General features: G+C 47.0%; 1 protein-coding gene across 2 annotated transcripts in view; it reads right to left on the reverse strand.

Annotated features, from left to right (window-relative positions):
* Positions 1-13,024, reverse strand: part of LOC122544340 (chloride channel protein ClC-Kb-like) — a 75,051-nt gene that overhangs the window by 9,446 nt on the left and 52,581 nt on the right. For both annotated transcript variants that reach the window (XM_043683535.2, XM_043683534.2), the window contains 5 exons: positions 10,789-10,822; positions 6,617-6,681; positions 6,139-6,207; positions 4,471-4,509; positions 1,692-1,796 (listed from right to left, as the gene is read on the reverse strand). In XM_043683535.2, the coding sequence (XP_043539470.2) occupies positions 1,692-1,796; positions 4,471-4,509; positions 6,139-6,207; positions 6,617-6,681; positions 10,789-10,822 (312 nt within the window). The remainder of the gene's footprint in view (positions 1-1,691; positions 1,797-4,470; positions 4,510-6,138; positions 6,208-6,616; positions 6,682-10,788; positions 10,823-13,024) is intronic.

Raw genomic sequence — 13,024 nt, forward strand, 5'->3', positions numbered from 1 at the left:
AATCGCAACAAAATCTCTCTCCAGACCTTTGCAAATACACATCCCAGATGGAGATAGAACCATAGAGATGTACAGCACGGAAACAGACCTTTCGGTCCAACCCATCTATGCCAACCAGGTATTCTAAACTAATCTAGTCCCATTTGCCAGCATTTGACCCATATCCCTCTCAATCTTTCCTGCTCATATAATCATCCAGACGCCTTTTAAATGTTGTAATTGTACCAGCCTCCACCACATCCTCTGGCAGCTCATTCCATACATGCACCACCCTCTGCATCAAAAAGTTGCCCCTTAGGTCCCTTTTAAACCTTTCCCCTCTCACCCTATGCCCCTCTAGTTCTGGACTCCCCGACCCCAGGGAAAATACCTTGGCTATTTACCCTATCCACACCCCTCATGACCTCTATAAGGTCACCCCTCAGCCTCCGACACTCCAGGGAAAACAGCCCCAGCCTATTCATGCTCTCCCTGTAGCTCAACCCTCCAACCCTGGCAATATCCTTGTAAGTCCTTTCTGAACCTTTTCAAGTTTAACAACATCTTTCCTATAGCAGAGAGACCAGAATTGAACACAGTTCTGCGATAACACGACAGTTGCGTTCCTCCGTAATCTCGCACTGTAGAAAATTGCACTGTGGAAAACCATTATAGAAAATCGCAATGTAGCAGATCGCTAATAGAAAGTCACTATACCCATTCAGTAGAAAGTTTGGGTTATCCAATTCGTTAATCACATTATAGCTAACTCGGGTTAATGAAACTTGCATTATACGTGAACGACTCATATTCCAAAAGTGGCCTAACCAATGTCCTGTACAGCTGCAACATGACCTCCAATTCCTACACTCAATGCATTGACCACTATCCTGCCTACCTGCGACTCCACTTTCAGTGAACCATTCACCTGCTCCTCGTGGTCTCTTTGTGTGACAGTCTCTTCCCCCACCCCTGTAGCCACCTCGGTGGCACTGAGTGTCTGGGCATGCGTGAAGGATCTCACAGGTAATGCCCGTCTCACCACCAGCCAAACCATGTCTTGGTGCATGTTGCAAAGCTTTGGTGACGAGGAGTTCTGCCAAATGACTTCGACAGTCTGCCCAGGGAACAACCCAAAGGGATCCACCCTTGACATTTACGCCTCCCAGACTGAGAATAACAAAATGGTCAGGTCTTACAGCATACGACAGATGGGAGCAGTCAACGAAGTCGATCAACTCTTACGAGATAATGTAAGACACTGGCTGGGAAGTTGTGGGGGGGTTGGGGATATAAAGCAAGACTTACAGAGCATGATCTTGTTGTAACATAGCAGCCATGATCGAGTGGTGGAGCAGGCTCAAAGGGCAGAATGGCCTAATTCTGCTCTTATATTTTATGGTCGTATCTTTTAACAGGCAACAAATGGTTGGGGCACCATGAGGAATGGACAAATTGGTGACCAATGGCAGGAGAGTAAGGAGCTTGGGCGTTTGGGCACAGGTGGGTCACATGACTGTACTTCCAAGGGTGTGCCCCACTGATGTGGATGAGCTGAACATCCAGGTAGGTTGGGGAATGGAGGTCAGCACCATGTTGGCTCCTGTTCCACTTGGACGCAGTAAACCTACCTGCTCACTCAGTCAACAGGGAGCCAATCAGAGGAGCAGGGGATGGTTCAGATCAATCCACTCTTGGGACCAAGCTCTTACCTCATACAGGGTTTCTTTCTCCACGAGTCTGAACGGGGCTGGGTCAATGACACACTCATCCAGCTTCAGCACCTCCTGCAGCTGAGCGTATTCCCAATTCTCCACCTGCACCCAGAAAAGAAGATCAAACCTCATTTGTTTTAGAAAAGCACAGTCAAGTTTTGAGTCTGGGCCTGGAGGGGCTGGCCTATCAGAATCAACCACAGCAATGTGTCAGAAACACACTGAAGTCAGCACTCAGGAATAGGATGGTTTAGATAAAGCTTAGATACAGAGTAAAGCTCCCTCTACTGTCTCCCATCAAACACTCCCAGGACAAGGACAGCACAGGGTTAGATACAGAGTAAAGCTCCCTCTACACTGTCTCCCATCAAACACTCCTAGGACAAGGACAGCACGGGGTTAGATACAGAATAAAGCTCCCTCTACTGTCTCCCATCAAACACTCCCAGGACAGGGACAGCACGGGGTTAGATACAGAGTAAAGCTACCTCTACACTGTTTCCCATCAAACATTCCTAGGACAGGACAGCACAGGGTTAGATACAGAGTAAAGCTCCCTCTACACTGTCCCCTATCAGACACTCCCAGGACAGGGACAGCACAGGGTTAGATGCAGATTAAAGCTCCCTCTACACTGACCTCCTCCATCAAACACTCCCAGAACAGGGACAGCACAGGGTTAATTACACAGTAAAGCTCCCTCTACACTGCCCCCCCCCCCCATCAAACACTCCCAGGACAGGACAGCACAGGATTAGATACAGAGTAAAGCTCCCTCTACACTGCCCCCCCATCAAACACTCCCAGAACAAGGACAGCACAGGGTTAATTACAGAGTAAAGCTCCCTCTACAGTGTCCCCCCATCAAACACTCCCAGGACAGGACAGCACAGGATTAGATACAGAGTAAAGCTCCCTCTACACTGTCCCCCATCAAACACTCCCAGAAAGGGACCGCATGAGGTTAGATACAGATTAAAGCTGCTTCCACACATGCCTCTGAGCAGATACAGGAAAGTCGAAGTGGGTTAGAGTATTAGTTTTGTCTCAGGCAGGTTGAAATGCAAGGGATAGAATCCATGGCACAAGGTTCTGGTCAGTCCTTAACTGGAAGAAAGTGAGGACTGCAAATGCTGGAGATCAGGGTCAAAGAGTATGGTGTTGAGAAAGCACAGCTGGTCTGGCAGCAGCCAAGGAGCAGGAGAGCCAACGTTTTGAGCATAAGCTCTTCATCAGGAATCTGGAAGAACGAGGTTCAATTCCAGGCACCATACCTTCAGGAGGGATTGGTTTACCCTGGAGAGGGTGCTGCTCAGAGGATAGCTGCACTGGGTCTAAGGGCAACAATGCAAGGATTCCATTCCCTTGAATGCAAAAGGTATGAGGGTGACTTATTTATGGTGGTTAAACAATTTCATTAGAATTTTTGTTTAATTCTGACACAGGATGTGGGCATTGGTGGCTGCACCAGAATTTGGTTTGGAATCAGCTGCCTCTTGCACCAGTACACCCACAGTACTATTGAGAAAGGTAGTTATTTCCTTTGGCAAGTGGGGGAGGAGGTCGAGGTGAGGGGGAATCGCCTTAAAATTGAAGCCAGGTCTTTCAAGGGTAGGATAAGGAAGCACTCGAAGTGTAATGGGAATCTGGAACTCTCTCCTCTCACAAAACAAAACATTGAGGCTGTTGAAACTGTTAAAATGGAGACCGATCGGTTTTTATTGGGTAGCAAGATTCAGGGTTCCAATATCAAGACAGGTAACTGGAGCTACGACCAACATTCCCTCATATTTTTCTTGTTGCTGCAGGAGTCTCCAAAGTCCTAAATGTTGGGCATGGAGCCTCCCAGCACGTGCTGCCTAAAGGGCATGTTAGCTAGAACCCCCAACAGCCATGGTCTAACTGAATGGAGGACTGAGCCTGAGGGGCTGAAAGGCCTCCTGCTCCTATGGAGGCCTGAGATTGGATGCAAGCAGATCCTTGATGCAGCTCTAAGGCTTGGGAGTGTAGGAGACTCCTTCGACCCAGCTCCCAACAACCTTACTAACCCTCTCAGAAGGCAAAATGGGTCTGTCTGTCTACCTGAGGTTAAATTGGAAGTTATTAAATGGTTAACCTCCAATGATTCACTTGGGAGCACTGACATTTTCATTCTCATTGACCAATGTATTAATTCTCTTTAGTTTAGATGATTGAGGAATACTCCTTTGTCTGTTAACCATAAAGAATCTCTCCCTATTCAAATTTCACAATATTTGGCGACTCATAACATGCCTGGCCCTGGTTTATCATACCCTGTTGTTGCTGGAGATTATGGGTGCTGATGTTAGTCCAGTCCCTCTCCCACTAGATGGCCACCTTGGCTTGGTCAGTACCACTGACCTCTCTGGGTTAGGGGGCTCTGAAATCTTGGGCTTTAGCATGTAGCACTCAGCTGCCATTCCACCACAGTGCCATTGGTGGGGGGGGGTGCTGTGTGATCCCTTTCGGACAAGTTGTTAAACCGTGGCCTTGTTAACTTGGTCATGTGGTGTACGCATAATGTAGCTTTTGGCTCTATTGGAGGGAGAGACCTCCCACTGTCCTGGGCAATATTAATCAAATTCCTCCAAAGATAAAATGCATCATTCATTCCCACTTAATCCTTGCAGGATCTTGTTATGTACAACATTTGCTGCCAAGTTAGCCTCAGCAACAAAAGGAAAATGCCGTGATGACATGAAAGGTAAATAAAAGTTAGCTCTTTCTTCACTACTGAATACAAAAACATCATTACCTCCCATGTGGTCATCGTGTCCAAGACCTCCTCTCCGTCCTGGAACAAAAGTCAAATTAAAAGCATTTATTGAGACAATGAGCATTGTTCAATCATTTAATATAAAGTTTAGGACTATGTAGAGGATTCCTCATCTCTGCTTTTCAGGGGGGGACATGTAGTTTGGACAAATTAATTGACCCAGCTGTTGGGAACCCATACATTTATGTATGATGAGAACTGGAAAACGGAGTTCTGGACATTACTGGATTAGTCATAGAGTCATAGAGATCTTGAGCACATTTGGAAAGTACTCATCAAAAACAATCACCTAACTATTCTAATTTCATTTTCAAGCACTTCCAATAGCATTGTATGTCTCAGCATTGCATGTGCACATTTAAATATTTCCTAAGTGTTATGAAAAGTTTCTGCCTTTACCACCATGACAAGCAGTGAGATCCAGATACCCACATTCCCAGGGGATATGTTTCCTCATATCCCCTCTAAACATCCTGCCCCTTATCTTAAATCCATTCCCCCGGGCGTTGGTCCCTCCACCAAGGGGAAATATTCCTTCTTGTCTCCCCAGTCTGTGCCCCTCATAATTCCATACATCTCAAACACATTCACCCCTCGTCTTCTCTGTTCCAAGGAAAACAATCCCAGCCTGTCCAATCTCTATTCATAACTGAAATTCTCCAGCCCAGGCAACATCCTGGTAAATCTCTCCAGATGGGCAACATCCTGGTAAATCTTCTCTGCACATTCTCCAGAGTTATAGAATCCCTACAGGGTGAAAACAGACCCTTCAGCCCAACAAGTCCACATCAACCCTCCAAAGAGTAACCCACCCAGACCCATTCCCCTACTCTACATTTACCACTGACAAATGCACCTAAACTACACATCCCTGAACACTATGGGCAATTTAGCATGGCCAATTCACCTAACCTGCACATCTTTGGACTGTGGGAGGAAACCGGAGCACCCGCAAACACAGGAAGAATGTGCAAACTCCACACAGGCAGTCACCCGATCGAACCCAGGTCCCTGACGCTGTGAGGCAACAGTGCCAACTACTGAGCCACTGTGCCACCTCCATCTTTGAACATGGGTGAGTGTGTGTGTGTGTGTAATGAAGGGGTTTAGTTTAATTTCCACAGTAGCTTAGCTGCCATCCAGTTTGCCACTTGTTTGACTAGTTCTGCTTATAGTAAATGTGCTATTTTTGAGTTTACTGGAAACGCCTGGTGAAAGTCTCTTGTTGTTCCAGTTAACTGTAATAAAGAGAAACAAATTGACCATTTGGGTGTTTGAATAAAAGATTTGCACTCTTGGTACAGCACGAGGAGAAGTGGGATTCAATTTCCAGTGTGATCCTCCCTCCAGAGATATAAGACTACCAAGAGGGAATTACCTGCTTTAGCCTTGTCTGATTGGTTGGTATGAGGAGCTCCATGGAGCGTATTAGTCTCCCGTGTTTTTAATGCATCGACCCCACGCCAGAGTCAATGGGCAGTGCAGGTGGCCCAACCAGTGCCCTACCCATACCTCACTGGGCAGCACTCCTCCCTCACCTCCCTGTCACCGCCCCTCGCAGCAAATAGACCGATTTGCCAGATGGACGTTAAGACTCCTTCCTCCCTGCACTGCAGTCCCATTTGAATTAATATCCTCCCTCATTACCACAGTGTAGCAACGAAACCTCTTCTGCTTGCTCGATTTTGATGGGCGACTTTCTTGAATCGTTTTGGCCTGTCAAGGATAAAAGACTAGTGAGGATTTTTTTTTTTGAAAAACTACCCCTCTCCCCTATATTGATAGCCCTTGAGTCCTTTCCGTCTCTTGTCAGGAGGCCCAGCTTAGAAGGAGATTGGGAGAGTTACTTCCATCTCTGAGGTGTGCTCTGTTCTGTGCAGACTCACCCTCTGAGCTCCCTTTACACCGGTCTCAGAGGATTGTCCATCCCAGTAACTCAGTGAAAGCCAACGGAGCAGAAGACCTGTGCTCTACCTGACTGAGCCCTCGGGAGCAGGGTTCGGTATAACAACAGCTTGAGGAGGCCACTCCCATAGAAGTCCCTTTATCCTTTCCGGAGGCTCAGCAGAGAAGACAATTGAAGTTACTGGTTGAATGGGTCTAGGAAAAGCCCCTAGTGTCCTACCTCTTCGTTCTCAATGTAGATGTTGTCTTCTCGGTTTAACTGCTGGGTCTCTGGAGGTTGGGCATCTGCAATAAAGATCCAATAAATGTGGGGTGGGTGGCCTTTGTAATAATGTAGGACTGTGTTCAGTTCTGGTCAGCAAGCTTAAAGGGTTAATCAATGAGGTTCGATTACATAGACTGGGCTTGAGTTCCCTCAAGCTTTGAAGATCAAGTATGCGCCTAATTAAGGCATTTAGGATGATTGGCTTGGACAGATGGAGAGAAATTACTTCCTCCCTTTGAGGCAGTTCAGACCAACAGGCAATATCTTAACACTCTTAAGCCGAGCCAACCAGGAATGATGCCAAAAAGCAGTTTGTTATTCAGAAGGGAGTGGGAATAGGGAGCTTCCTCTAACCCTCCTGTATGTGGGTGCTGGAGGCTCAGCTGAAAATATCAAAATGGAGATGCACGTCAGGAGAGCTGGTTCAGACAGAACGGGCTGAATGGCCTCCTTCTGGGAGATTGATGGAATGTAGTTGGGTGGAAGGGATATTAAGGGTTACAGAAGCTAGGTGGATACATTGAGCTAAAATACAGATCAGCCCTGGGATTATTGAATGAGAGAGCAGGCTGGAGGAGTTGAATGCTTCCCACCCCCCCCCCCCCGCCCCCCACCGTCCTGGTATTCTCATCACAGTCTTGAGATCAGGAATAATTGTGGCTGGTTTTATCTTAAGAAGTTGTTATGAAGGCGTAAGGTGTTTTGGCTTTCATTAACAGGGGGCTTAAGTTTAACAGCCACGAGGTTAAAACCCTGGTTAGACTACACTTGGAATATTGTGTCCAGATCTGGTCCCCACATTATAGGAAGGATGTAGATGCTTTAGAGAGGGTGCAGAGGAGATTTACCAGGATGCTGCCTGGATTGGAGGGCTTGTCTTATGAAGAGAGGTTGAGTGAGCTGGGGCTTTCCACACTGGAGAGAAGGAGGAAGAGAAGTGACGATGGAGGTGTACAAGATAATGAGAGGTGTAGATAGAGTAGACAGCAAGAGACATTTCCCCAGGGCAGAAATGGCTGTCACAGGGGGTCATAATTTTAAGGTGATTGAGGAAAGGTCTAGGGGAGATGTCAGCAGTAAGTTCTTTACGCAGAGATTGGTGGGTGTGTGCAATGCACTGTCAGCAGTGGTAGTAGAGTCAGAGACATTAGGGACATTTAAGCGACTGCTGGACAAGCACGTGGACGGCAGTAAATTGAGGGGTGTGTAGGTTGGGTTGATCCTAGATTGATTAAATGCTCGGCACAACACCATGGGCCAAAGGGCCTGTACTGTTTTATGTTTCATGTTCCATGTTCCATGTTCTAATTTTCCCAGTGGGTTGCTACACAGGGGTTGGTTAGCATCAGTTAGCTGGACAGCTGGTGAGTGAACCTAACTGTGTGGGTTCAATTCCTATACCAGCTGAGGATACCAAAAAGGCCTCACCTTCTCAACCTTGCCCCTTGCCTGAGATGTGGTGACCCTCAGGTTAAATCCTCACCAGTCATCTCTCTGTCCATGACAGAGCAGTTCTACAGTTCTCTAGGACTACAGTGACTTTACTTTAACAATTGGCCCTAGAGACCAGGCCCTACATCATTTGTTCTTTAAAATTTAATAATAATCAAAGGCATTTGGAATACTGTGCTCAATTCTGGTCTCCCAGCTATAGGAAAGATGTTGTTAAACTTAAAAGGGTTCCGAAAAGATTTACAAGGATGTTGCTGGGTGAAGCTAAATAGGCTGGGACTATTTTCCTGGACTGTCAGAGGCTGAGGGATGATCTTGCAGAGGTTTATAAGATCATGAGAGGCATGGATAGGGCAAACAGCCAAGGTCTTTTCCCCCAGAGTAGAGAAGTCCAAAGCTAGAGGATAAAGGTTTAAGGTGGAGGGGAAAGATTTAAAAGGGACCTAAGGGGCAATGTTTTCAAACAGAATGCAGGTGGCGTATGGAACAAGCTGCTGGAGGAAGTGGTGGAGGCTGGTACAATTACATTTAAAAGGCGTCTGGATGGGTACATGAATAGGAAGGGTTTGGAGGGATATGGGCCAAATGCTGACAATGGGATTAAATTTATTTAGGATGTATGGTCAACATGCATGATTTGGACCGAAGGGTCAGTTTCTGTGCTGTAGAACTCTATGATTCTATGACTTGTGGATAGGTTGGTGGAATGGACGGAGGAGAGATAGATGTAATTTAGTGCAGAGAAGCTTAATTCTTCCCATTATTTTGAGCGACAAGATAAATAAAGAATACAACTCCAAAGCGAGAGCAGGAGCAGAGGGATCTGGATGCGTACGTACATAATTCATTGAAGGTGTCAGGACAAATTGAGGGCACAGTTAGTAAAGCATACTGTATCCCTGGCTTCCTTAATAGAGGTATAGAGTTCACAAGCAAGGAGATTCTGTTGAACTGGTGTAAGACACTAGTCCAGCCTCAGCTCAGTATTGTGTACCGTTCTGGGCATCACATTTCAAGAGAAATGCCAGGAAATGAGAGAAAGTGCAGAAAATATTGAGGAGACTGATTCCAGGGATGGGGAACTTCAGTCACGTGGACAGATTGGAGAAGTTGGGACTCTCTTCATTAGAGAAGGCTGAGAGCTGTTCAAAATCATACAGGGAGTGGACAGGGAGAGACCGTTCCCATTGGTGGAAGGATTGGGAATGAGATGGTCGCACTCTAGGGTCATTGCCAAAAGAAGCAATGGCGAGATAAGGAGAAACCTTTACACACAGTGGGTGGTTAGGGTCTGGAATGTACTGCTTGAGAGCGTGATGGAGGCAGACTCAGTCGAGGGGGGACGGGCACTAAATGAATTGCCCATTTGGAGAGCTGTCGCTACTACAATGCACCAAACGGATCCCTTCTGTGTTGTAACCACTCTGCATATTTGAATGCATACTTTCAGTCTGACTCCAGTGCCTTTGATTGGTTGGTTGGCGTGTTGGTTTCATGTCCTCACTCCCTGGTGCATGTGGGGAGTGGGGGGGTTGGGAGTGCTGGGGGTGGGGAAGAAAATCCAAGGAGTTTCAGAGGTGCGAGACAGCAAAGGTGAAGGACAGATTGACAGATTGGATCCATGAGAGTCAGCAATGGAGCAGAATCAGAGAACTGTTCCAATCATTGGCACATCATCTTTGACATCAAAACCTTCAAGAAGATGGACTGGCAGGTAACTGGGGAGAGCAATGAGAGGCTGGAAGAGAATGGGAAAGGATAGGAGGATAGAATGTGAATTGAATAAGTCCCAATACCCACCCCACCCCATCCAAGTTTTTAAAAATTCCTTCATGGAATGTGGGCGTCACTGGCTAGGCCCCAGCATTTATTGACCGTCCCTAATTGCCCCGAGGGCAGTTAAGAGTTAACCACATTGCTGTGGGTCTGGAGTCATATATAAGCCAGACCAGGTAAGGGTGGTAGATTCCTTAAAGGCATTAGTAAAGCAGATAGAAGCCCTACAGTGTGGAAGCAGGCCATTCAGCCCTTCGAGTCCACAGGGACCCTCCAAAGAGCATCCCACCCAGACCCACCCTGCTATTTTTGTAACCCTGCACTTCCCAAGGTTAGCCCACCTAGCCTGCACATCGCTGGACACCACGCAACAATTTAGCATGACCAATCAACCTAATCTGCACATCTTTGTGACTGTGGGAGGAAACCCACACAGACACGGGGAAAATGTGCAAACTCCACACAGACAATCACCCAAGGCTGGAATCGAACCCAGGTCCCTGGCACTGTGAGGCAGCACTACTAATCACTGAGCCACCCCAAATAGGCTTTTAATACAGTAGTTGCTATGGTCAACATTAACTGAAACTACTTGTCAGTTGCAGTTTTTATTAAGTGAAGTAAACTCATCCAGAAGTTATGGTAGAATTTGAACACCCACCTCTGAATTACAAGTAACATGCCCACTGTACTATCATGCCTTGTACAAATACACCCACAGGCACAGAAAGCAATGCAGACACATTTACACATGCACAGAACCTAATGTAAAAATTGAACATACAATACAGGAGTAAATGCAAAATTACCTGGGGACCCAAGTCTATAGACACAATGCACAAGCATATCCCCAGGAAAGAATATAAATACATTCACAGATACGTATGTACATGACTCACCTTCACAGCCAATTCGGTCAGAACATGAGTTATTCTGAATTAAATAAAACATTAGCAGAAACGTTAATTAGTTCTGATACAGCTTTGTGACTGACAGAAATCCTCATACGAAACACACAGGTATAACTGCAGATAATTTATTTGTGACTGTGAAGTCTCCAGCCCCTTACGAACAATGTAATAATTTGTCAATCCATGTCCTTTAAATCAAAATTTGTTCCATTTCGTAAGTTTACTTTTTCAAAACTCAAAATCACCCAGCCCTGACAAAATTTTGTCTTAGTTAGACACAATTGCATTACCGGGAGGATAAACCTTTTTCAGGGTTTTAACTCAGTGATACTGAAGGAATGGAGATATATTTCCAAATCAGGATGGTGAATGGATTGGAGGGGAATTTGCAGGGTCTGGTGTTACATCTATCTGCTGCCCTTTTCCTTCCAGATGACAGTGGCCATGGGGTTGGAAAGTGCTGTCTAGAGAGCTCATATGAATTTCTGCAGTGCTTCTCAGAGATGGTACGCACTACTGCGACGGAGTTGGTGGTGGATCTAGTGTCGATCTAGCAGACTGCTTTGTCCTGAGTAGTGTTGAACTTCTTGGGTGTTATTGGAGCTGCCCCCATCCAGGCAGCTGAGGAGTATTCCATCACTGGCCTGACTTGTGCCTTGTCCAAGGTGGACCTCCTTTGGGGAGTCAGGAGGTGAGATAATGATGGGAGCTATTGCCAAGGTTTGTGATGGGACCTAACCCTGTCCAGATAACAGTCCAGACAATACCATTGTTACACCTTGTTTGAGTGGCGATGCATGGGGTGCTTATTAACACACACCAGAGGATGGGGGAGGGGTAGTGGCTTCCATAATGTTATTCCTGTTATCTTCTGCTCTTTGGATTCAGATTAGTGGGTTGAATCCCTAGTGGAACAGAATGTACTCTCCAAAATAAGGCAAGTGGAATTCACGCACAGCCTTCAGTATTTTGTCAGGGAGGCTTTTTTTATGACACAAAGCTGAGGCCACAAACAGAGCGGGCCCTGCACGGTCAAATGTCAGCCTTGTCTATTCCTTTCATTTTTGGGAAGTGACAAGGCTGTCTCTCTTCAACATGTGACCCCCGACCCACCACCACCACCAACTCCAACACCACCAACTCCACCACCCAACTCCACCGCCCAACTCCACTACCACCAACTCCATCGCCACCAACTCCATCACCACCAACTCCATCACCACCAACTCCACTACCACCAACTCCATCGCCACCAACTCCATCGCCACCAACTCCATCGCCACCAACTCCATCACCACCAACTCCATCACCACCAACTCCACTACCACCAACTCCACTACCACCAACTCCACTACCACCAACTCCATCGCCACCAACTCCATCGCCACCAACTCCATCACCACCAACTCCATCACCACCAACTCCATCACCAACTCCACTACCACCAACTCCACTACCACCAACTCCATCGCCACCAACTCCATCACCACCAACTCCATCACCACCAACTCCATCATCACCAACTCCATCACCACCAACTCCATCACCACTAACCCCACTACCACCAATTCCATCACAACCAACTCCACCACCACTAACTCCACTACCACCAACTCCATCACCACCAACTCCATCACCACAAACTCCACTACCACTAACTCATCACAACCAACTCTATCACCACTAACTCCACCACCACCAACTCCACCATCACCACTCCATCACTACCAACTCCACCACCACCAATACCATCACCAACAACTCCATTACCACCAACTCCACCACGACCAACTCCATCACCACCAACCCCACCACCACAAACTCCACTACTATCAACTCCATCACCACCAACTCCACCACCACCCTCAGCACCAACTCCATCACCACCAACCCCATCATCACTAACTCCACCGCCACCATCTCCATCACCAGCAACTCCACCACCAACTCCACTACTATCAACTCTATCACCACCAACTCCACCACCAGCAATCCCCCACCACTAACTCTACCATCATCAACCTCATCACCACCAACTCCACCACCACCATCACAACCATCTCCACCACCACCAACTCCATCACCACCAATGCCATCACCAACTCCACTACCACCAATTTCACCACCACCATCTCCACCACCACCAACTCCACCAGCACCAACTCCACTACCACCAACTCCACCACTACCATTACAATCAACCCCATCACCACCAATCCCTCCA

The sequence above is a fragment of the Chiloscyllium plagiosum genome, unplaced genomic scaffold (genome assembly GCF_037043375.1).
Source record: "Chiloscyllium plagiosum isolate Xiang-an unplaced genomic scaffold, Cpla_swu_hap1 HiC_scaffold_44, whole genome shotgun sequence".
Lineage (NCBI taxonomy): Eukaryota > Metazoa > Chordata > Chondrichthyes > Orectolobiformes > Hemiscylliidae > Chiloscyllium > Chiloscyllium plagiosum.